Here is a 26,083-nt window from a genome sequence, read left to right as displayed (position 1 = left end):
AGGTAGATACTTTTGTATATGTTTTTTTACAAAGTAGATGGAAGAGTGAGAGGGGCTTTAGTAAAACACAAATATGAATATGTGATTGTAGTTCTATTTGTTTTGTAATAAAAAACAGGAAGTACTTTGATTTGCAGTGGTGGAATTCAAACAAAGCTCTCCTCGCACACAAATGAGCATCTGAAAATCACGAGCACGCTGAACTCTCCAGTACCATTAGGAACGCTTTATTTTATTTTGATTTTCATCATTATCATCATCATCATTATTGTTTATTTTTCAGACATCATTTTCAATTTGAATCACTGTCATCTTCATCCACGGTAATGGTTTGTTTTTAAATCGTAACACAATTTTGTCAAAATGTACACATACAAGTAGCATATTTTAATAACCGTGTTTTTTAATATTTCATATTTACGCTTTAAACTAGATCAAATTAAATTAGTCAGAATTATTAAATGAACATGTACATACAGTTATTCAATACATACATAAAGAAAATAAATATAGTTATCATAAAAATGAAAATACACACATTTTACAAATTGTTCCCCAAGCTCTTAACCTCATATGTTAATGTACACATAATTTTTATTTTTGACTTCATATCGTCTTATTCCCCGAAGGTTTTAGATCGTTGTCGTCTTGGTTGTTTGACATGCATCGCAACACAGAAGCTAAACGTTTTCTCTCACTTTGTCCCTCCCTCCCACCCCGTCCCCCCGTTTCTCCTCCTCCTCGGTTCACCTCTTGTTGTCTTTTTATGGCTTGCGTTGTTAGAATGATTCTGTCCATCAGGACTCGTGTCTGCTGGTCACTTGCTTTGTCCGCAAGCATCTATCTATCTGCCACCACCAGCTTCCCTTCATTTGCTGACTCTCTCTGCTGACCTTTAGTCTTTAATCTAAATGTTTGAAGATAAAAAAAAAAAAACACCTAGTAGGAACTGAGCAAGAATTGTGCCCTTGGCAGCCTCGCACGTAGCTCTCGCTGCGGTCTTTCTCAGCTTGTGCTGATTGAGAAACACGTACAGCGAAGTCTTGGCCTCACACAGCCTGGCCCCTCGACTGTGCTCTTAAGTACACTTCCTCTGAACCTTACCGTATGTAAACATCCCTGAAGTCCAGGTTGAGTTGCCACAAACATCCTTTGCTATCGAGAGACTCAAGAGACCAATTGCAGGCGGTCAACGAAAGCCTTTCTGAGGAACGAGGGCTGCGGGCAGCGCCATTGAAATGAAGGATGGAAAGACGAGAGAGTTCATCTACAGATGTCCCATCAGCACAGACACAGGAAGTGAGAAGAGAGAACGACAGAAAGAAAGATTAAACAGTCATCCGATTCCTCCAACCATCCCATTTCTTACCACTCTCTTGTGTCGTACATTCTTCATGTCTTTTATCCTTTTTTTTGCTCTTTCTCCATCCCTCTTCTGTTATTGCAGAATGGTCAGACCAGTAGAGTTATATCTATAAATGTATATATTCATTGCTTTTTTCTGCTTATCCCCCCTCCTCCCCGTGAATGAAGTGTAAAGCCGGTTCCAGCTCTCTGACAACGGCGCCTCCTGTGTGCGAGAGACACAATTACGACACATTGTCAGCATTTCGTGTAGACGTTCATCAATAAAGCCTCAATAAAGTCTGATTTATGGAGGCCAATTTCCACCACAATCATGTCGTAACTGAGATAAAGACAAAATAAAAATTGAGATAAAAAGTCATAATTATGACAGTTATTACACTTCTTGAAACTTATGAAAATTAGCAATGCATTATTATTTTTCCTGTGTGGTGAAAATGGGCTTCCATACAGATGGAATCTGCAGATTGTTTTTTATTTTTTCTGATCTGAATTTAGGATAAATTGTGCATTTTAAACCAGTTAAAAGTGTTAAAATGTGCTGAAAGTATTACACTATAGGTAGCTGGACGTATTATCATAAATGAATGAACGAGGGGTGTGTTTGTGTGTGAAGGACTCAAGAATTCTACAAAGTTTTGTGGCCACAGACTCCATGTGGGCCTGATGATGATTCACACACAAACCCAAAGCACATGATAAAAACATGAAAAGCAACATCCTTTCCAAAACAAGTTTAATGACACAGACATATAAAGGGCATGCAAAATACGGAGGTGTCTACTCCATTACAGCAACCCAAGGAAACCCAACAGAATGCTAAACGTGCTTCAGTCAAACTCATAAATGAGCAGATTTTCATGATTTGGTATTTACAGGCATCAGCAGAGGGTAATCATTGGTAGTGGTGTACCGCAAATCTTGGGGGCCCTGCCCACACACAGTCATTAAATACTTCCATGACATACTTTTCTCTTTATCCTGTTCAGTTCAAAATATTTTTTGTTTAGCTTTCTAGATTTAGAAAGTCTGGTAGGCAAGTATTTTTGTATTTATTTATATATATTTATTTATTTTTTCAAATTATGTACAATAATATATCTATGTAATTGAAAAATTATTAAATCTCACCTTTGCAGTCCCTCAACAGGAGTAGGTCCTCACTGAGCCAGACTCTGCCCTCGGAGATGCTGAAGAAACAGATAAGTGAGAGATGTATTTCTAAATAGCATTATACAGCATTCATGGGGAAGTCGTGGCCTAATGGTTAGAGAGTCGGACTCGTAACCCAAAGGTTGTGGTTTCGAGTATCATGCCGGCAGGGATTGTAGGTGGGGGGAGTGAATGTACAGCGCTCTCTCCCACCTTCAATACCACGACTTGAGGTGCCCTTGAGCAAGGCACCGAACCCCCAACTGCTCCCCGGGTGCCGCAGCATAAATGGCTGCCCACTGCTCCGGGTGTGTGTTCACGGTGTGTGTGTGTTCACTGCTGTGTGTGTGCACTTTGGATGGGTTAAATGCAGAGCACTAATTCCAAGTATGGGTCACCATATGTCACGTCACGTCACTTTGGCACCACTTTCTCATAAGGAAGCAATCTTCTTACAAAGTTTATCTGATAACTAACACAACATCCCTCTGTCATAAAGTTATTTCAGACCTAATTGTGGGGATTTCCACAAAGCCTCGCTTATCTTTAGGTCCAATCTTTGCATTAATCTTTCCCTCTTATTTATAATTTCTTATCTGAATTATGGTATGTCCTATTCTATTGATTGCCGTGAAATAGTATAATGTACTGTATGTCTGCTTACTGGTCACGTGTATGTTGTATTATGTATTGTTAGTATGCTATATTTCGCACACAAAGCGATCAAACAAAATTCATGCAGTAGTATAACTGAAAATATCTCCACATCTTGTACTGGTATCTAGTTTTGTATATCAATTTTCTCAATGGATCTTATAATACTCGGAGTGCCATTCAAAAATCTGACAAACACACAAATCACAGAAATTTGGCAAAATCCTACAAAATGAGTTCACAACTGCACATTTTTAAATGGTTAGCACACGTGCCCGTGACACGTGCTCCTGGGAAATGGCTTGTGCTATTTCCTGACCCCTGTCAGTTTCAGACATCTTTCAGTTTACATGAATCTCTTTCTCACTCAGACATAATCACTGCAAAAACTCCTAAAACACAACTGAATAAGACATACTACAGTAATACCATACTGGAATATATTGCTAATCTAAAAAATTAAATACTATCAAAACAATTAGATGTAGCTGGTAATTGCATTAAGGCCTATTCAAAAGGGGACAATTCGGAAACAATTTTGTACTGTAATGTAAACATAAACCATGTAACATATTCTGCAGTGAATTCTAAACTGCTGTCATTCTTGTTTCGTAAAGAAATGTAACAAAAGTAAACACTAGGTAATGCTACTTGTTTGTGTTTTTAGGTCATCATTTTGTGAGTGACAAAGTGTTTTTGTCGCTTGACAAGCTTTGCTAGTGTTAAGGAATTATTGTAAACGACTTGATCTGATCTGTTTTTTTTCAGTTTCAGTGCATTTTGGGTGTGAAATTTACAGCTGTGTGAAACTAAAAATTGCTAAGGAGAACTGTGTGAGGAGTTAAAAAAAAGAAAGTATTTAGCAATGTGTCCTAGCGATTGTTAAAAAAACTGTAATAGGATTATTAAAATGAAAAAAGTGGCTTGACAGTGGAGAACGTGCGAGCTCACCATCGCTCTGGACCTTCCTCAGGGTGACTGAGGGGGTAGAGATGGCTGAGGCACGGAAGTTAGCAGGCAAGGTCTCTGAGGAGTCAGAGGTCACGCCCCTCAGATCTTTCTCCCGGAACATCTTCCTCCATGAAGGGGAGCGGGTGAATGTCTTAGTGCCATCCTAGAGGACACGGGAACAGAGGAAAAACACCAGAATCCATGTTAGTGAGTCCAGTCACTCAGAAGTGACTAATTCTGATCAGTCATGTCATCAAAATGCATCTGACTGTTGAAAGTCCTGTGAGAGGAGTGTCATTATACTTTCAGTGGTGGGAGGTAAAGGATGATCAACATCCAGCTGTGTTCATGTCCCATGCTGCTCACCTCGTCTGGCCTCCTCTCTGTTCCCATGGCGATGAGAGAGTTGTATTCCTTCTCCAGAAGTTGTCGTGCCTGGATGTGGAATAAACATCCTTTACATGTAATCAACCCAGTCCGGTCAGGAGTAATGAGTAGGCACTGCTTTCATCTATAAAGCTCTTATTGTTTGGAGACTTGATGAATCAACAGGGTTTTCATGCAAAAAATACATCTACTGTATAAATAGACTGCCTGTATATATAAATATTTATTTTATGAGTAAATTTCATTTATTAGTAAATTGGAATATTACAGAAACAATGTGTGAGGAAAGAAATGCTTCTATCCCATTTGTTCAAAAGAAAAAAAATCATGACTTGATGTGCATGTAAGAATTTATTAACATGTTTTCTTATCAAATAACATTTATTCACCCTAAATAAATATGTTTTTAGTATGCGCATTTTCCATCTGAAATTTGCATAAAAATGCAGACATTTTGATGCATTCATATGTGACAGGTTGATTCCATAAAATTTATTTTTATACATGATCTGTATTAACTTCCATTTAGTGGCATAATGAATTTAATCATTATCCCTGACAATATTAAAGAAACAGCTGAAAACTCATCTCTTTGATGAGCACTTAACTGCATCCTGCTTAAAATATGAAATAAATAAATAATTTCATCTATGCTTTACTCCCTCCCTGTTCCAGCTTTGAAACAATGTCTGAAACTTTGTATTACTAGACATTCTTTTGTTTATTGCCTCCTTAAGATGAATTGCTTTTTGTATTCCTCATCTGTAATTCGCTTTAGATAAAAGCTTCTTGTAATGTAAATCTAATTGAATGTGTTAGAATATAGGTTATGTCCAGTGTTGGGAAGGTTACTTTGGAAATGTAATAGCTTCCAGATTACAAGTTACCCTATAACTAGTGTAACTATTTCAATTACTTCATAAAAGTAATGTAACTGATTACATTTAATTACTTTTTGATTGTCTTTCTGTTAATCATTTTCAAACATTTAAAGCAGGCAGGGTAACCTTACAGAAGTACTTAACACTGATTACTTTCGAAATCCTTCATCACTTGAATTAAGATTATAATAATTAAATTTTAAAGCACAGCCACCACAAAATCAGACTTTGGCACCTCTTTTTACTTTGAGATCATTCTGAGGTTAAAAACAGATTTAAAATCATAACAGGAAATATTTTACTAGCTATAATACTGTTTTTGTCAAATCAAAATCAAATCTTTGCATATGACAGGAAACACTGGTGTCTAACAATGCCTTGGAAAAAAATAGTTAAATCCTAAAATAAACACATAAACCCAATAAGGAAATAAAACATTTGTCTAATAAGAATGTGACGTATTGTGTATCCTAAATATTGATGCCTCGCAGTCAATGTAATTTATGAAAGAAATCAGTTAAATCTGCATGTGTGTGTGTGTGTGTATGTGTGTGATAAAATTCAGATGTAACCCCCTTTGTAATCGTTAACATTTTCAGTAACTGTAACTGATTATAGTTACGTTTATTTTGTAGTTAAATTACGTAATTCCGTTACATGTAACTAGTTACTCCCCAACACTGGTCATGTCTGAAAGTGTGTAAAACACAAATATATATTTGTGAGGAGTGCTGTCATTGTACCTGTGTGTTCTGATTGGGTATCTGCAGGAGCAGGGCGAGGTCAGTGTAATCAAATGTGTCGTCCAGGGCGAGCAGGGCACCATGCACACCGCTCTCAGTCAGGTTATCTGCATCCTCCTTCAAGCCGATGGACTGCACCCAGCACATCACACGCTCGTTTGACCACACCATCACATCTAGACAGGAAACACAAGGGCTGGACTATGAATATAATTGCAGGAGGGTGTTAACCACTGATCATTATCGCTGGATAATCATCGATTTCCATCTTGGGTGATGCCTCTGGATTTCATCTTTTGTTTCAGTAGCTCCTGATCTTTCAGATGGACCTCTTATGGCCAATGCAACATTTGGACACATGTGTTTTTGTTTCAGACAAAGTCTTTGTCTCTGTTTTGTATTTCCAGGGGATTGCATGGGCTTTGCATTTGTTTTGTTGATTCAGCTTCTCCAAACCAAAGTTCAAAGGAAGGAATGCAATCATGGAAAACAGTCAAACCGTTCCTACCGAGTCATTTAATATGATGGTGACTATATTAAAACACCCTCACAGCTTCAGATAACTGCATATTCTGTAGATTTCTGTCTGTAAAGGGTGGAAAAGCTATTGATGACAACATGCCATGAACTAGGGGCCTGGTTTAGCCAGCATTGCTACTGTTAAACAAAACTAAAACTACTACAAACAATTGTCACTGATTGAAAGAAAGCTGAGAAAGAACGAAAGAAAGAAAGAATAAGTTAATACGTTTTATTAAATGAAAAACTTAAACTAAGAAAAGATTTAAAATGTTGCCTTGGTAAACTATTGAAATAAAATAAGTTAAAGTGCTAAAATTGCAAAGACCAAAATGGAAATAAAAAATAAAGCTAAATAGAAATATTTAATAATAAAATTGACATAACAAAATTACTAAAACTAAAATGAAAATATAAAAATAAAAGCTAATTCCAAATATTAATAAATGCTATTATAGTATATAGTAATACCAAAATAACACTTGGTTACATGTCTTAGTAACCACAGTTAATCATCCCGAAATATCCAATAGATCTGGCTATTGATTGTTTTAATGTGTTTTCATGTACTGTAGTTGGAAACGCACTGATTTTAAAATAATGAAATACCAATAACTGATAAATGTCTAACATTAAAACATCTTTTAAATAAAAAAAATAAAACACTACAAACAATTGATTGGAATACAGCAGGTATATGTAGGCATCAAAACATTGCAGTATTGTACAGTATGAAAAATGGAAATTAATTTTGACATTTACTAAAGATTACATGTAACCGTTTTAAATTCTTAGTATTTTTAAAGACTCACTTTGCATGTAGCAATGCTCACAAAAGTATCCCTGCACCACAGTGAGCAGAGAGATGTGTGCATGCAAAGCTATTCACTCATGCTTAATATAGTCTCAAATGGCATGAAGGCATCTGTGTTGCTACGCGATGAATAACTTCTAGATCAGCAAAGGCATCTGTTTCTAATCAAGGTACTGAATGAGGCGGTAACTGCACCTTTAAAACAACTCACAACTGTGAGATTAATAATGCGATCTGTGCTTTGTGCTTTGATCAGTTGACTCTTCAAATGTGAAATCTCTATTGTGCCATTGAATCCTGTGCATAATGGAAGGCTGGGCCGCTCAACGCTTTCCAGACGTCATTGCTGGTAATGTATGTTATTATTAACAAATGCATTCTGTGTAAACACCCTTCCTCTCTCTCTCTGCCATATTCTCATTCACTGTCTGATGTTTTGATGAACTGTGCATTCCACAAGTGACTGTTGTTGCTTTTTCCCTTTTGTACATTTTGTTTATCAGACTGTTCTGCTGTATGAATTGATTGATGATGCAAAGCAAATATTAACATGATAAAACCCAAAGAGAACTTGGAAAACCACCAGAGAATGTCATGAGATTCCTGCTCTACCAGCTTAGACCAACTTGGACTTTCATGCTCATGCAGACTGGTTTATGCTGGTTTAGTACTGGTTTAGCAGGTGGATCAGTATAACGCAGAATGCAAAACTAAGCAAGTCTTCCTGGATGAACTAGTTAGTATAAAGGAATGAATAAAAAGTACACTAGCAATCAAAAGTTTGGGGTCGAGAAAAATGTTTAGTTTCTTATTCTCACCAAGGCTGCATTTATTTGACCAAAAATACAGTAAAAATGCTAATATCGTGAAATATTATTACAATTTAAAATAAATGATTTCTAGCTTAATTTATTTTAAAATGTAATTTATTCCTGTGATGGCAAAGCTGAATTTTCAGCAGCCATTACTCCAGTCTTCTGAAAACAACTGTGCTCTTTAATATTTTTGTGGAAACTGTGATACATTTTTTCACAATTATTTGATGAACAGAAAGTTCAAAACAACAGGATTTATTTGATTAATCTTTCATAACAGAGCCAGCGTAAACCCTCATTTGGCGTTAAAACTACTGTCAGGATTTACTAAGTGGGAAATTAGCGCTGAAAAGGCAGTTATTTTTGCGACTCACCTTATTGAAAACGCATTTGTTGGAGTTTCCCTTTCAATCTGTAAATTTATGGGAGGAGAGTATTTAAATGAATCACGCAACGTGATTTACTAAGATTTGCGCTTGTCAATTCATTGGTATTTGCGGCATTATTTAATGCCCAAAAAAAGCATGTCTTAACACGCGGAGCGGAGTGCCTAAAACCCCCTTAGCTGTTATAAATTCACTGTAAACCACGGCTTCGAAGGGCTTATTGCTTTTATAAAACGGTTATTCCATATACGTAGCAAGGTTTCACAAAATAAAACAAAGCTAATAAAATGTAACGATATTGATAAAAACATCCTTCTTCCACCAAACAATGTAGTTCTTCAGAAACGGTTGTGGTTGCAACAAAGTGGTTGCTGAGCAACACACAGTTGCAGAAACAAACATGTGTATGTTTGTAGAGTAATTTACAACAGCTTCGAACGCGGCTCAACCAATCAGAATCAAGGATCGGAACTATCCGTTTTATAATTGATATTTTAAAACAAACCCCACATCAAATAAATAATACAAATAAAAAAAAATATCTTCATATACAGGGTTTCTGCAGACATGAACAAGTTAAATTTAAGACTAAGACCCATCGATTCCGAATTGAAGACTTTTTAAGACTTTTTAAGGCCTTATATTAGGAAAACGTTATTTAAGACATTTTAAGACCTTTTAAGGACCCGCGGACACCCTGATATAAACAAACTAAGGCTTTGCCTGTGCTCTTTCCATTGAAAATTAGAGGCAACCACTGTATTTTAATCACAATACAAAAAGAGATGCTGCATGCATGGTTTTTAATCTAAATTAGACTGTATAATTTTGAAATTTGTATATATATATATATAAGCTAATAAATATTTTTTTTAAATACTATAATAGTATATATTGCTATTACAGCTATTACCACACATTTTCTTTGGAAGAGAAAACATTTAACATAACTAAACTAAGATGAATATTTAATAGAAAATTGTATATATTAAATTTAAAATAAATATTAAATAACAAATATATTATTTAAAACGTAAAATTGTAAACAATACATTGGCAACAATAATTATTTTAAACTATTTTAACATTTTATTTATTTTATTTTATGTATTATTATTGAATATACATTTAAAATTTGGAAAATCAAAAATGTAAAATCTGAAATTTAAATGAATAAAACAGACACATTTATATTTTTTGGTCTTGAGGCCAGAAAAAAAAAATCCTTACTGTTGAGCTCTGACCTACCTTCTTCCATTTATCAAAAAGGAAACAGCAGTTAAGCGATTTTATGTGATTTTGATACGAATACACACTTCATTTATTCTTAAAGATAATTTAGTCTCAACTATCTAATGGCACCATCAGTTTGAAAGTGTTTAATGGACGTATTGATGTTACTCACCTGATCCCAGCTAATCTCTTTCAGCTCCTTGTGTGCGGAGGTGATAGCATGATAGGAGAGAGGTGAGGAAGAGGAGATAAGGAACGCAGCAGAGGGGCAGCAGGAAAGACACATCGATGGACAGGAAGAGGAAAGAAGAATGAAGAGGGAAAGCAGGAAGAGAGGTACAAAAGGAGGAACAGTTTGTTAGTGACCGGGTCATTAGTTGGAAGCAGTTCACACTGAAACAGAAAAAAGAGGGAAAGTTGAGGATGTTCAACGCTACAGCCTAGCCGGACACACAGATGGGGGGGGAGAAAGAGAGAGCCGCATCAACACATGTCCGGTCACTCCACTCTCTCCTTGTGCCGCCTCTCATACTGTCCACTAGGGGGCAGAGCGCTTTACAATCCAACACTCCTGGTTTACTTTAAAAAAAAAAGTAAAATAAACTCAATACAGAAATATTCACAAAATTATTATCGGTTCCAATAAAGTATCACATCAAAAACGGTCAGAAGTGCAGTCATTGGTGGATAAGAGGTTTTGTCAATATCCATTCTTTAAATCTATTCTAGTAGTTGATGGCTTCAACACACATTATTTGGATCTGTTACATGTTCTTTTCCCAAACTAGTAATCTAGTCAGGCATCAACAAATACTGACATAACACAAAAAGTGTGACTACTAACTGGTTTGGTTGCTGCGGTCAGGGACTCCATCTCAGCATGGGTCATCCACACGTTACTGGTTGACTGTGGTAAGAAAAGAAAACAATCAGAATTACTGTTTATTAGTATTATGTTGGGTAGGGTGGAAATGTCTATGATCACACTGAAAATCAGGGATTCAAACTCTAATGTTTAATAAATACAACTAAGTAATTTTATGATATAAATAGAATAAAAAATATTCATGATGCTGTACTCTTTCTAGGCCACTAATTACAAGTAAATAAAGTACATTTGTGATACTGATCATGTGACTTTTTTGATCATTCTTTAATCAAGTTGGAGAATATGAGTTCATACAGCTCAAATGCTGCTGTCAATAAAACAAAAATGTAAAAAAACATTAGTGCTGTCAAATGATTAATCGCGATAAATCGCATCCAAAATTTTGTTTACATACTATATGTATGTGTACTATGCATATTTATTATGTATATATAAATAAACACACATACAGTATATATTTTGAAAATATTTACATGTATATATATTTATATTTTTATATTTTATATTATATATAAATGCATTTAATATATAAACATAACATTATTTTTCTTAAATGTATATATGCATGTGTTTGTATTTATATATACATAATAAATATATTTTTCTTAAATATATACATGCATGTGTTTGTATTTATATATACATAAATATACACAATACACACATATATTATGTGAACAAAAACTTTTATTTTGGACGCGATTAATCGTTTGACAGCATTAAAAAAAAAATTACATTTTGACATTTACACTACCTTTCAAAAGTCTGAGGTTAGTAGTTTTTTTCTTTTTTAAAGAAATGAATACTTTCATTCAGCAAAGGACGTATTAAACAGGAAAGACAGCAAAGACTTTTACATTGGTGTAAAAAACTGTTTCAAATAAATGTTACTATTTTGAACTTTTTAATATATTAAAATGAAAACAGTTATTTTAAAATGATATTTCAGAATATTACTGTTTTTTACTGTATTTTTGATGTAAATGCAGCCTTAGTGAGCATGGACTTCTTTCAAAACCATTTAAAAATCTTACTGACCCCAAACATTTGAACGGTAGTGTATGGTCATTTTTCATTTTAACTTTTTAAAGGTATTTTAATTGTGATCTCCGATTTTTGGACCCCACTGTATAATTATTAAAGAATCCTCTTCTTTTATGGCGCATTTAGCATATGTAAGTGTGTGTGAGTGAGTGTGTTAGTGTGTGTGAGTGTGTGTGAGTGAGTGTGTGTAAGTGTGTGTGAGTGTGTGTGAGTGTATGTACGTGTGTGTGAGTGTGTGTGAGTGTGTGTGTGTGTGAAAGTGTGTGTGAGTGTGTGTGAGTGTGTGTGAGTGTATGTGTGTGTGAGTGTATGTAAGTGTGTGTGTGTGTGTGTGTGTAAGTGTGTGTGTGTGTGAGTGTGTGTGAGTGTATGTAAGTGTGTGTAAGTGTGTGTGAGTGTGTGTGAGTGTATGTAAGTGTGTGTGAGCGTACGGAGCGTGTGCTGGCTGGGGCCGAGGGGCTGGTCAGGGACACCATCTCCTGAATGGCCAGTCTCAGTTTGAGGCGGTGCAGAGGGTTACTGATGCCGATCTCTCTCTGGATCTCTGTGTCTGACAGGTTAGCCATGATGGACCCACTCTTCACGTTAGCACGACAGGCTGCCACGTACCATGCCGGCATGCCCACCCACAGCTGAAAGAGACAGATAGGTGACCTTTAGGAAAGCACAAAACAAAACAAAAAAGTGCTAACAGGAAGCGCCTTTTCTTAGGACATCAAAGTTACAGAGAATGTAAGTAGACAGTCTGAAACAATAATGCCATATTTTTAAACATAATAGCACCTATCAATGTAAAACTAATCAAGCCCCTTTCTATCCATTGCAATGCTCAGATATGGAGTCATACTTCCAGCCAGGAGACAACAGTGGGTCCATCCCAAGATGCAAAGGGTAGCCCCTGTCGGCATGCCTCCTCCAACAGCTCATGCCTAAAAGAAAGGGAGAGAAGTGTATTCAGTACAAAGAATAAGATACAGAGTGAGAAGAAAGACTACACTAGACTGGTTAGAGTAAAATTACTTCTTCTTGCTGCGACGGTCCTTGTCCACCGGACCGGCCATCTTAGTGAGTCCGAGGGGATCCACAGAGCCCAGGTCATCTGAGGGGGTCGAGGCTACAGGAGGCACAGGAAGGTTAAGGGTGGCAGTTAAATGAACAGGACTGAATGAACAGTGGATATTAAACACTTTACTGACCATTAAAGGAACATTAAGATGTTGAAAACAGTTTATCCTGATGCAGTTATCAATACCGCATTGATTACCATTTTTACATTGTTATATAATAATATTTGGTAATTAATTGCATACTACAGATATCGTTTACAGGGCTTGTTTAGAAACCAGATATGTTTCTTGAGCAGCAAATCAGCATATTAGAATGATATCTGAAGGATCATGTGACACTGAAGACTGGAGTAAAGGCTGCTGAAAATTCAGCTTTGCATCACAGGAATAAATTACAACTTAATATGTGACCCTGGACCACAAAACCAGTCATAAGGGTCAATTTTTTGAAATTGAGATTTATGCATAATCTGAAAGCTGAATAAATAAGTTTTCCATTGATTTTAGGATATTTGAGGTTTGTTAGGATAGGACAATATTTGGCCGAGATACAACTATTTGAAAATCTGGAATCTGAGGGTGCAAAAAGAAAGAAAATAGCCTTTAAAGTTGTCCAAATGAAGTTCTTAGCCATGCATATTACTAATCAAAAATTAAGTTTTGATATAATTACAGTAGGAAATTTACAAAATATCTTCATGGAACATGATCTTTACTTAATATCCTAATGATTTTTGGCATAAAAGAAAAATCTATAATTTTGACCCATACAATGCTTTTTTGGCTATTGCTACAAATATACCCCAGCGACTTAAGACTGGTTTTGTGCTCCAGGGTCACATATATTAAAATAGAAAACAGCTATTTTAAATTGTAATAATATTTCACAATAGTACAGTGTTTACAGAATTTTTGATCAAATAAATGCAGCCTTGGCAAGCATAAGAGACTTATTTCAAAAACATGAAAACATCTTACAAAGCACAAGCTTTTAAATGCTAGTGTGCATATATAAAACATACAGTTTTTCTGTTCCAGGAGAATGAACCAAAAATAGAGATGACTCATATTGTACTACACCGATTTTTGTCTAATCAAATGCTCTCTAGAATGAGAATATCTCTCCCACTAGCGCTAAAGGAAACAACTAGCATGTAGAAAATCATGTTGAATAAAGGTTATTTGTTATTTAAAAAGCAAATGAGCCCTTTGATATGTCCCAAGCAAACGAATGGTTTCATTAGGAACAAGTCAGCAATTTCTTAGGAGCTTTAAGGAATGTTTCCAGATAACTTAAGCATATCCCTCTGATTTTGTGCAGAGCTATTTTTTATTTTGTTGTCAAGCTTTTTTTGTTTTTAAAGGGATAGTTCACCCAAAAATTTTCATCAAAAATATTTTAGAAGGTCTTCCGGGTTTGGAACAACATGAGGGTGAGTAATTAATGCCAGAATTTTTGGGTGAACTATCCCTTTAAGTATTTTTTTAAGTTAGACTCACCCAGAGATGCTGACTCACGTCCAGGCTGACCCATTCGGACCTTATCCTTCTTCCCAAAGAGCCGGCCGATGGAAGACTTGATGCTTTTCTTTTTGCTGGCCTTGTGGAGGGAGTCCTGGCTGCTGTTTGAGCTGCTGCCATCAGCTGAGAGACTGGAAATCCACAGAGAGAGACAAGGAAAGGTCACTTAAAAAGGCTGAAGTGTGAAGGGAAAGACATTTTGTACAGTGCAATCTCAGTCCTGTGTAAAGATGGATTTAACGCACCTGCGGAACTCGCGACTGTCATCCAACATTGCACCAGGGTGAGTGTGTGTCATCCTGTCCAATCGCAGTGCACGAGGGGTGGGAGGAGGGGTGGAATCCAGAAGGGCCAAGGACCTGTCGTCATCTTTGTTGTTCTGATGGGCAGAATGGAGTCAGCTGTTTGCACGTTTATTCAGTGCGTGATAGCAATGCTTGTGAATAATCACACACACGCTCCTACCTGTCTGTCTGTCTCGCGCGCTGGGGAGTGGGGCAGGCGGGGAGTGGAGTGCCCGGAGCTGGGTGGAGAGGGCGATGCCAGGGTGGAGGATGTGAGCGATGGGGGGATGAAGCCACGGCCTGTGCTGTCCCGCCCTAGAGAGGTCGGGGGCACTGGAGGGCCGTCCAGAGCCACACTGCTGACTCTGCTCTCGATTTCTTCAGCACGAAGCTCTGTGCTCTCCTTCTCTTCCTGAATCAGCCTGAAGAAAATATGAAGGGAGGGTAAGACAACGGCTTCTGTAGGTATCATGAGGCTAAATTCAAGACTTTTTAAAAGTGTGTTCCCACCAAAAATAATATCTATAAAGATAACTATACGTATAACTATATTAGCATTAAAAATGGACGATACTGTTCTTTTTATAAGCTTGCATTGCAGTTTTGTCATCTACCATTTTAAATGCCTGAGCTCTTTAAAGCAGGATGGATTCTGGTTGGCTGTCAAATTTTTTATTGCTCATCAGCTGAAATTGAAAGTGATCCAATGATACCGTTATCCTTATAGCTATGCGGTGGACTTCCCTTTGTTCTAACGATTATTGAAACTTTATAGTTATAGTTATTGTCCTTGGTGTAAAAGGTGTAAACCTTTTAAAAGACCACCTAAATGGGAATTGCTATCATATTTTTATTTAGCATAATTTAATTTTCCATAATTTTAAATTCCTAGGGAATACACATATGGTAACAAATGGAAACTTACAAACTCAAGCTCTTCAATGCCACTAATAGAGCATAAAATACAAATTTACCTTAAATCTACTTAAATCCAACAAGAAATCAATCACAAGTGCTGTATTTCCTCATACAACATTAAATATTAATACAAATATGAAAAGGCTCCAATTTCAGGCCTTGAACTGAAAAAAAAAATAAATAAATTTTTATATAAAAGACTTTTTTATATTTACAAAATCCTAAGGACAGAGAGAACGAAACAAAGAGAAATAAACCAAATTTTAGGTTGGTAAATGTCCATCAATCTACTAGTTAGTTATTCAGTGCTAACTAGTCTGTTCTAAAAAAAAAATACACAAGTATGAGGTTAGTAATTTTGTTTTTGTTTTTTGAAAGACATTAATACTTTTATTCAGCAAGGGTGCATTAAACTGATCAAAAGTAACAGTAAATGTTTATATTTCAAATAAATGTAGTTCTTTTGAATGTTAGAAGAACCATGTTTTTTCACAAAAATATTAAGCAGCATAGCAGCTTTGCCATCACAGGAATACATGACATTTTAAACTACATTTGAATAGATAAATACAGTATTATACATATATAAATATAATTATATTTATGTATATTTATTTATTATGTAGTGTGTTAAACGTCCAATCAGGGTCACGTAAACTCAAAACTAGCAAGGTTTTCTTAAGACTGAGTTCAAGCAATTCACCAACTACTTGATTTTGTAAATACTTTTAGGTTCCCTGCCATATACTCTCCTTATCGAGTGTCCTGCTCTTTCCCATTAACCTCCCTTTCTGAGCGCTCTCCATTTTAAATGTCTTTCCCATTAAGCAAAAGTTTGTTTTTTCAAGCGGTCTCAAAGTCCCTCCGTCTTCAGTAAACTCACTTAATCTCTTTGTTGATGGCCTCCAGCTGCTCCTGCAACATGATAGCGAGAGTCTGCACATCTGTCTGGCCACTTGGTGAGAGCAGCTCCGATCCAAAGAGCATCTCACGATCCTCTTCATCATCAGAACACCTGTCCTCCACGCCGCCCTCGAACCCAGTGCCCAGCAAAGCTCCGTTGTCCCAGTCGCCGTACTGCACATGAGAAAGGTTACTTGTTTAAATCCATATTAAACTATTTTTATTCCTTTATTAGCAGGTTCATACAAAGATGTTCTCACTTTGCTAGCGTCCTCCCTTGTGCCGCCCCAGCGTCCACGATGAGCCCGTCTGACCACGCCTCCTGTGCCTGTGTTTCCATAATGATCTAGGTGAGTGGTAGAGCCAGCAGGAAGTGACCCACCTCCCTGGGAATACCTCAGCTCCAGAGCACTTCCTGGCAGAGACCTAATAGAGACGCAGAGGAGGCCATGGTTACAGTCAATAAAATCCAAACTGCCCCTATTTATGGTCAGTGTTTGCCCACTTTTCACAATGCAAATGATTTCTGTTGGTTAAAGTCATCCTGTCCTAAGTTTTTCCCTCAATAAATATTTTGTTCCACTCAGAAATAAAAATACTGATCATAAGTTTGCGGTCAGTAAGATTTTGTAATATTTTTCATAATTGTAATGTTAAAGTAAAAGCAATATTGTGAAATATTATTAGAATTAAAATAACTTTTCTATTTAAAATTCTATTTCTATAATTTATTCCTGTGATAGCAAAGCTGAATTTTCAGCAGCCTTTACTCCAGTCTTCAGTGTCACATGATCCTTCAGAAATCATTATAATATGCTGATTTGATGCTTAAGAAAGATTTCTGATTATTATCAATATTAAAAACAGTTGTGCTGCTCAATATTTTTGTGAAAACCATGATACTTTTTTCAAGGTTCTTTGGTAAAAAGAAAGTTCCAAAGAACAGACTTTATTTGAATATTAATATTTTGTAACATTATAAATAAATTTACTATCACTTTTGAATAATGTAAGTATTAATAGTAGTATTCATTTCTTTAAAAAAAAACTTAATGAACCCAAACTTTGAATGTTACATACTGAAGTAAAATTGATTGTGAATGTCTTATCTTATAATGAAGCAGTCACATATTTCATGAAATTAAGATAAATTACTTAAATGAGAAGACAGCAGAAATGGTATGCCTCTTACCGTGAGTAAGAGGAACCCGGTCTTCCTCTCAGCTGGTCCAGCTCTAGTTGAATCCTCTCCAGCTCTGCAATCAGTTGATCCTGGGAGGAAAAATATATTAGTATCAGATAATGGAGCCATCTGGACACAGGTCAAGTCAACAGAGCTGTATTTTCTTTTCTTTTTTTACAATAGCATTATAGTTTAAAGACAAACGTACCTTGTTCGCTAAGAGATCATCTTGGATCTTCTTCATGTTAGCGAGTTCCTCAGAGAGAGCGTTCTGTAACACATTACACCAGATGCTTACATATAAATTCATTCAGTTGTAAGTTTTTTTTTAATCCAAATTAATCTTGTGTGTTCCCTGGGAATCAAACTCATGAAAGTGGCGTGGTTAGTATCATGGTAGGATGGGTCACAATGGAGAAATAGCTGATCGGTCAACCAACTAGTCAGATGAGGTTGGCTAGTTTAGATTATATTAACATTCACTTTTAGGTTTTGATATGGTTCTGCTTAAATTAGCATACTATCTGAGCGTGCCATATTTAGCTGTTAGCTAGTTTGCATGGCAATACCAGAGGGACATCAGTGGTTTGTAATTTTATGAAGCTACGAGAATACTTTTTGTGCACGAAGAAAACAAAAATAAAGACTATTCAACAATTTCTTCTCTTCCGTGTCAGACTTCAGTGCACATTCACGAGAGTACCTCGACACGACCAAAACTAGCCGCAGCGCATCCGGGTTCTACGTCAGAAAGCAGGCTCCTGCGGCTAGTTTAAAAGCAGAGGAATGCACACGCATGCACACGGAAGAGAAGAAATTGTTGAATAAAGTTGTTTCTTTGCACACAAAAAGTATTCCCGTAGCTTCATAAAATTCCGGTTGAACCGCTGATGTCACATGGACTATTTTAACAATGTCCTTACTACCTTTCTGGGCCTTGAAAGTGGTAGTTGAGTTGCTGTGTATGGAGGGTCAGAAAGCTCTCGGATTTCATCATAAATATCTTAATTTGTGTTCTAAAGATGATTAAAGGTCTTACGAGTTTGGAGCGACATGAGGGTGAGTAATTAATGACAGAATTTTCATTTTTGGGTGAACTATCCCTTTACATTTACATTTAGTCATTTAGCAGACGCTTTTATCCAAAGCGACTTACAAATGAGGACAATAAAAGCAGTCAAAACTAACAAAAGAGCAACAAAATATAAGTGCAAATGACAAGTCTCGGTTAGCCTAACGCAGTAGACGTGTCAGACTCTGGGCCAGGTTTTGTGTGTCTTTGCTCCCTATGTGCTCCGTCATCCAGTTTCTCTGTCTCGTGTTTTGAATTCATTGTTCCCAGGTGTTTCCTATGTTGATTGTCATTAGTTCCAGGTGTCCCTTGTCTTCCCCTCATCAGTTCCTGTGTATTTAAAGTGTGTTCTAGTTCTTGTCCTTTGTCAGTCGTTGAACGTCATCCTGTCATCCTGATGTGTCGAGTCCTGTGATCCCCAGCCTTTGTTAATAAAACCCTTTTGATTTATTCTACTCCGTGTCTCCTCGCTCCTTCGTTCCCGTGTTCCTCGTGTGTGTGCACCGTGACAGAACGACTGACCAAAACAGTAAGCGGCGCTCCTTTGTTTTATTTTCGTTTTTGAACAGTTTTTTGGTTGTCCTTTTTCTCCCGTTTGTCTCTGCGGTACGAAGACCGCCCAGCTAGAAAAAATAGAAAGCTAGTGTTTGTTTGTTTTTTGTTGTTTTTTTTAATAAAAAAAAAAGATAAATATAAAGTAGAATTAAAATAGAATAGAAAGTGTTAGAGTTAGAGGGTCAAATAAAGGTGGAACAGATGTGTTTTTAGTCGTTTCTTGAAGATGGTTAAGGACTCAGCTGCTCGGATTGAGTTGGGCAGGTCATTCCACCAGGAGGGAACAGTTAATGAAAAAGTCTGTGAAAATGATTTTGTGCCTCTTTGAGATGGCACAATAATACGCCGTTCACTTGCAGAACGCAAGCTTCTAGAGGGCACATAACTCTGAAGTAATGAATTTAGGTAAATGGGTGCAGAGCCAGTGGTGGTTTTGTAGGCAAACATTAATGCCTTGAATTTATTGCGAGCAGCTACTGGTAGCCAGTGCAAATTGATGAACAGAGGTTAATTTAGGTTCATCCTTTAATTCTTAAAAAATAATCAATAATAATAATTAGATTAGATAAAACAGTAAATAAAAATAATTACTTAAAAATATAAGTAGAAAAATATAGCCAATATTTGATTATTTTTCTACGATGTTCTAGACCTAGAAATCATGCTTTTGAAATTTCCTCATATTTACATGACCTTTAGATCCCTGAGCATCATATGTTTTTAAAACAGTATGTTGGGTTAAAAATAGCTTTCCTAACTGTTAAAAATGTTCTTCTTCATTCTGTTTTTGAACACGGCTTTAGTAAATGGCCTCTTACAAGCACATCCAACTGCGCTCAGAGGAACCAGAAACAGCCTAATTATACTTCCTCGAAACTGATTAGTTAACTACAGTGGTTGTTCAGGCATCCTACAACTAGTAGATTTTGAAAATATGTGGTTTGGCACATTCCTAGACCACTCCAGTCTGATGTGTTCTGTTTTCAGGAACATGTCTTCTGTTTCTAACATTAAGCGCAAATTATGTTTCAGCCATTTATCACAGATTCTCTGATGAGAAATGCATTGAGCATGAAACACCTGCTTTTGTGCTGAAATAATGAGTGAGGACACATAGAGGAAGCCTGGAACTCCTATTAGACGCAAACATAATTGAGGCAACATCTGGATTTTTGAGGTAAACATCAAAGACGTGGTGAAATGTCAAGGCTATTTTTCTGTTTTCTGGATGTGCATGCAACGTAGTCAAGGAAATCAAATCTGAAATTGTGGAGGATCACACCTTCTCCTCCAGGGCAGCCATTCTCTCCTTCAGGTGCAGCTGCAGTCTTTCATTGGACTCTGACAGAAGCTTGTCCACCGTGTCAGAGAGACGCTTGTTGTGTTCGTCATTCATCCGCTCCCTCTGCCTCGCCTGAAGGAAAAAGAGAGGGAAAAGTCACAGACAGAGAAAGATGGATGATGAATTTTGAGTATATACTTGACTAACAGTCAATAAAAGATATGTGACATTGATGAGAGATTATGCTGTGTGATTTATGCAAGAATAACACTATTTTGATTCTTATTAGTATATTTTGCTCCCACCAGATGGGGATCCGCTACAAGAAATGTGGTTGTTTCTTAGATCAGTTTCTTACAAGCTAGAAGTCAACTTTAAATATACTTTAAAGTACTTTGTTTTGTTTTTTTTAGAATATGAAAATGTGAAATTATAAAATTGTTTTTTTTTTATTTAAAAATGTGAATGGGTTTTTGTCACATGTGCTCATATGTATTTATACATCCACCTGTATAAAGCTAAATTGGTTTCAGAAGCAGCAGATGAGTTGCTTATTGTTATTTTTACCTGTATTTGAAATATACTTAAACATATAAGTACATTTTTTATATTTACAATAATAATATTAAATATATTTAATATGAATATATGTTTAAACAAATATTTAAACATTTTAAAATCAACATATTTACTTTTTTATTTCAAAAGAATTACAGGTTGCAGATGTTATCTCATTTAGAAATTCATAATGAAACGTTTGTGAATCGAGCAAAAAATTGTATTTACACTTATATCATACTCAATGTTTCTGCATTCGCATTTTAATTTTGGAATAATCTGTTTTTTAATGTGTTAAAGTCCAAAATTCTCATCCCAAATTTTCGCACGTTAAAAAACAAATACAACCTCATGTTGTGTCAGTCACGTTTACACACTGCCTCTGAAACTTTCATCCGTCACAAAAAAATTTGGATCGGGTTAAATTTTCTGTGTTTTTCAAATCAGTTGCAAGCATAGGTATTTGTGTGTGACAAATTTTTAGGATGACAAGTACAAAAAAACGCATACAAAAATTTCGGACTCAGTGTGCAAGGACCTTTACTCTAAAAGCCCATTCAAAGTGAAAATACTTCACTACATTTGAGAGTAACACGCTGAACAAATTAAAAAATGAGAGGATGAGTCACCCTCTGTAGCTCCTGATTTTTCTCTTCAAGTTGTGCCTCCAACTGTCTCAGTCTCTCCTCAAAGTTGCCATGACGCTCCTCCGCCTAAACAACAGAGTCAGGATAAAATGCATTTGAACTTCGTTTGGACCTGTTCTCAATTTGAAACGAGTTAATAGTATAGCACCTCAAACAGATCTGAACCCGACAGCACACACCTTGTTGAGTGCCGCCACCCTCTGGGCGAGCTGAGCCTCGATCTCGGGCAGCGTCTCGGCCCTCTGGAGGGTTTGCTGCAGCTTCTGTTTAGCATCGTCTAGACGCTCCTGGAGCTGCCTGTTCTTCTCTTCACTCTGAGTGACAGAACAATGAGGCCAAACAATACAGAACACCATAATGAACACATTCTCTTCAGGAAAAAATAGTGCTTTGTTTTTGATGGAGACCTGGTGAAAACACAATTGAACTTCTTTTTGTTAGTAATAAACCAAAAGAAAATAATAATGAAATACAATTTTGAACAAAAATCAGGTATTATCTATAACCAGAGATCATTTCAATATGTATGAACAGCAAAGACATGTTACGTAAAACCAACACGTCCGGACATATCATCACAAAGCTTGGAAACAGATTCTAAATTCTTGTAGCCACAATTACAGACCTCAACCCACAAGCCTTTAAAACAACAAAATAAATTCACTTAGATTTAAATGCAAACAGTAATTTAGGTGCAATAAAACTGTCATGTGGTTCCTTTGCTAAGAATGTCTAAATTTGCAGTGCATCTCTATTTACTGTAAATATATCACTATCTCCTATTGCGAGATTTGTTTAACTTAAAGATTTGATGGGAAAAGGTTTTGTACAAATATAAAAATTTGGAATGAATAGCTTTAATCAGATGCAAAAAAGAAAGAAAAAGGTAGAAAATAAATTTCAAGAAACATTCATCTGTGATAATAAAATAAAATGTTAGTTTTTTTTATCCGTCAGAATATCAGTCAGTTTACATGTCCCCATTCATAACCAATACATTTTAATAGGTTACATAGAATTAAATAAACATTAAGACTACCCTTCACAATTTTTTTTTGAAAGAAATTAATACTTTTTATTTAGTAAGGATGAACTGAATTGAAGGTGACAGTAAATACTTTTACATTAGTTAAAAATAAAAGTTGTTCCTTTGAACTTCCTATTTATCAACAAATCCTGAAAAAAATGTAGCATGGTTTCCACAAAAATATTAAGCAGCACTCCTGTCTTTAACACTGATTCAAAGAAAAAATATATCTGAGCCCCATAAATATATTCAAATAGAAAACAGTTATTTTAAATTGTAATAATATTTTGGTCATATATATTTTATACAGACTTTTGGTCAAATAAATTTAGCCTTGGTGAGCATAAGAGCATTTATTTTATAACCATTTAAAAATCCTACCAACCATTTGAATGTTATTTCAAATTATATTTAATATAAACCTTTAAATTAAAATCATTGAATTAAGCTTTTATCTAAACACAAATATCACGTTTTTTTACTGTTTATGTTTTTTCCTATGAAAAATAAAATCAAAATTATTTAGCCCTATCTATTTAATTTAGATTTATGGGAAAAAAATCATAGTTGGATGTTGTGGGTAGCAACAAAAAAATCTAGGCCTATTTGTTGACCAATAATCTGAATATTGGAGGGGCCTATAGTGGCTCTCCATGGTAGTTATAGCCCTGATACCTTGAGGTGTTAAAATGTGAAGGATTTCTTGAAAATTAATTGAAAAGAAAGAAAAGTCTTGAAATGTTTTTAGATGAAACACCAACAAAACTAAATCTTCAGGCGCAAATGGCGCCATACCCTGAGAATAACCCCCAGAGACTCCTGTTGATAAACACGCTGTTAAATGATCCTTCAATAGTTACACCTTTCATGTCTGTCTGTACATTATTTTTCTTTTGTACCTGTCTGTATAAAGACTCTTTGCTGGCAAGCTCGTTCTCCAGCTTGTCTTTGATGTCATGGAGAGAGGTTGCCTCCCTCTGGGCACTGAGGTACCTACAGACAGAAACACACACGGTGAGGATCTGCAGGGCGCTTGAGAAATCAAAACTGCGACTCTATCTGTGTCTTTCCAAAGTGCGGTCAAACCATGCGACAAAACAGCTGTGAGATCTGGTCTAGTTTACCTGCGCTCTAAGGTGGTGATTCTTTCCTCCATGTCCTCTCTTTGACACAGCGCCTGCGGTTGAGGGGGTGGAAAAATGTGAGATAAAAGAGAGAAAACGTCAAAAAGAATAAAAGACAACAACATATGGTTAACTGATTGCAGAGGCACAAACGTACACAAAACGATCACAATCAGACCATTCGGTAACATTATTACAGTCGGGCGTCTGTCTAGAGTGCACCGTAACTGTTTACCTCAAATGGAGCTGACTATAAACAGTTAGTGCGATGCGAAACCAAAAGAGCTGTATCGAATATTACATAATTGCTATGAGGGAGGAAGACGAGGCGATGAAAGACGAGCGTAGCAAAAAGAACGAAAGGCAACGCGTCTTGGGAAATGAGGAAAAAACCCCTTCACTCGCCATTATCGAGACTGTACTTTATGAGTGGAAGCAGATTATAAGCAAAAATCTGCTCAAGGCATCCAACGTAAATAGGACACCAAGCCAGCACGGTAGCTAGCGGCAATTCCGGAAAAGTAGCGAGTCGGTGACATGAAACGGGCGCCGCTGCCGAGTTGGCAAGTCTTTGTGTTACCGCTGAAGAATACAGCGTGCTTCTATTATACAGAAAATTAGACTTCTTCCATGAGGAATGTCAGATAGACAGCTGATTATTTTGTTGGCAGTTTGATTGATCTCGCTCTAGCTGACAGGCACACCCATCAACAACTAGAGGACTTTACCGGCAATTAATCACTGCATCGTGGCAGGAAACCCTTCTAAATGGGAAGGGAGGCGGGATGACAGCAAAACCATGGTTGCGTGACATAGGGCTCTTGATTTTGTTTTGAAGCGCTCTCGATGAGAACTTAACTTCTGACCCACCTCTTTCACATCCCTCTGAAGCTTCTGATTGGCTTCCTCAGATTTAGTTAATTCCCTCCTGGCGGTAGTGAGCTGCTCCTCGATCTCTCCAACCTGCGCATGGGAGACAAGGCTCAGACGTTAACATGTGCGCACGAATGCATGCAAACACAAAAACGAGCCAATGAAACTTGGATGTGTTCCAGTAGCCGTTTCTCCCTCTGTCATTTCTTTCTTCTTTTTTTTTTGCAATTGGGGATGCTGCGTACATCCACCAGAGGGCAGCAGAATGTGACACAGTCTTTCGCTCAGCATCTCCTCTCATTCTGTATCTCTATGGCAACCATAGGAATGCCAGGCTAACTGGAACCTTCTCATCCAAAATGTGTCAGTGCTTTGAGTGTGTCATACTGTAGGTCTTCTCCCACCCCGTCTGTCCCGTATTTCCTTCCTGTGTCTGTGAAAATTATATATGTATCACACACAAACACTTATAAGCTCTGTTTCAAAACCCAACTTGCTTCTAAGGCAGTATCCTAACCATCATGAAACCTCATAAGTCACTGATTTGGACACTCCATACAGGCAGGAGCTCTGCGGTTAGCATGTCATAACACGCATGCGCTACCATTCAAATGTTTAGTGTCAATAGGTTTTTTAAAGAAATTTATATTTTATTCAGCAAGGTCTCAATTGACAAAAATTGTTCCACTTCAGAATAGGGAACACATATTCACTATTAAAGGGATAGTTCACCCAAAAATGAAAATTCTGTCATTTATTACTCAGTTATTAAGTCGTTTTCTTTGCACACAAAAAGTATTCTCGTAGCTTCATAAAATTGCGGTTGAACCACTGATGTCACATGGACTCATATGTCCCCTTTAAGATATTTTTGATGAAATCCGAGAGCTTTCTGACCCTCCATAGACAACAACGCAACTGCAACGTTCTCAGGTCCAGAAACGTAGTAAGGACATCTGTAAAATAGTCCACGTGACCATTCACGAGAGTGCCGCAGATCGTTATTTTTCTTTGCGCACAAAACTATTCTCGTAGCTTCATAAAATTGCGGTTGAACCACTGATGTCACATGGACTATTTTACCGATGTCCTTACTACGTTTCACGAGTTCGCACTTACGTATAATCGGATTTAGCAAATAGTAAGCATATTTGGCATGCTGTCTTTAAGGAGGGCTCCGAGCTCGGAATATAGCCCGAACCCAGAGAACCACCCCCCCCCCCACCACCCCCCGTG

General features: G+C 36.7%; 1 protein-coding gene across 1 annotated transcript in view; it reads right to left on the bottom strand.

Moving 5' to 3' along the window:
• Positions 1-728: 728 nt before the first annotated feature.
• LOC107687647 (liprin-alpha-3-like) overlaps positions 729-26,083 on the bottom strand; it is a 42,042-nt gene continuing 16,687 nt past the window's right edge. Inside the window, exons 8-30 of the mRNA XM_016485048.1 lie at positions 24,845-24,937; positions 23,975-24,027; positions 23,750-23,843; positions 22,003-22,137; positions 21,806-21,889; positions 20,619-20,750; positions 17,918-17,980; positions 17,719-17,798; positions 16,787-16,952; positions 16,507-16,700; positions 14,887-15,127; positions 14,667-14,800; positions 14,401-14,552; positions 12,854-12,947; positions 12,681-12,762; positions 12,265-12,465; positions 10,745-10,807; positions 10,073-10,099; positions 6,134-6,334; positions 4,489-4,557; positions 4,123-4,285; positions 2,497-2,555; positions 729-1,570 (exon numbers count right to left, since the gene is read on the bottom strand). Of these exons, the coding sequence (XP_016340534.1) occupies positions 2,509-2,555; positions 4,123-4,285; positions 4,489-4,557; positions 6,134-6,334; positions 10,073-10,099; positions 10,745-10,807; positions 12,265-12,465; positions 12,681-12,762; positions 12,854-12,947; positions 14,401-14,552; positions 14,667-14,800; positions 14,887-15,127; positions 16,507-16,700; positions 16,787-16,952; positions 17,719-17,798; positions 17,918-17,980; positions 20,619-20,750; positions 21,806-21,889; positions 22,003-22,137; positions 23,750-23,843; positions 23,975-24,027; positions 24,845-24,937 (2,568 nt within the window). The 3' untranslated portion in view covers positions 729-1,570; positions 2,497-2,508. The remainder of the gene's footprint in view (positions 1,571-2,496; positions 2,556-4,122; positions 4,286-4,488; positions 4,558-6,133; positions 6,335-10,072; positions 10,100-10,744; positions 10,808-12,264; positions 12,466-12,680; positions 12,763-12,853; positions 12,948-14,400; positions 14,553-14,666; positions 14,801-14,886; positions 15,128-16,506; positions 16,701-16,786; positions 16,953-17,718; positions 17,799-17,917; positions 17,981-20,618; positions 20,751-21,805; positions 21,890-22,002; positions 22,138-23,749; positions 23,844-23,974; positions 24,028-24,844; positions 24,938-26,083) is intronic.

The sequence above is a fragment of the Sinocyclocheilus anshuiensis genome, unplaced genomic scaffold (genome assembly GCF_001515605.1).
Source record: "Sinocyclocheilus anshuiensis isolate Anshui unplaced genomic scaffold, SAMN03320099.WGS_v1.1 scaffold361, whole genome shotgun sequence".
NCBI classification, from domain to species: Eukaryota; Metazoa; Chordata; class Actinopteri; order Cypriniformes; family Cyprinidae; genus Sinocyclocheilus; species Sinocyclocheilus anshuiensis.
The sequence above is the reverse complement of the archived record's forward strand: the minus strand, read 5'-3'. Positions and strand labels throughout refer to the sequence as shown.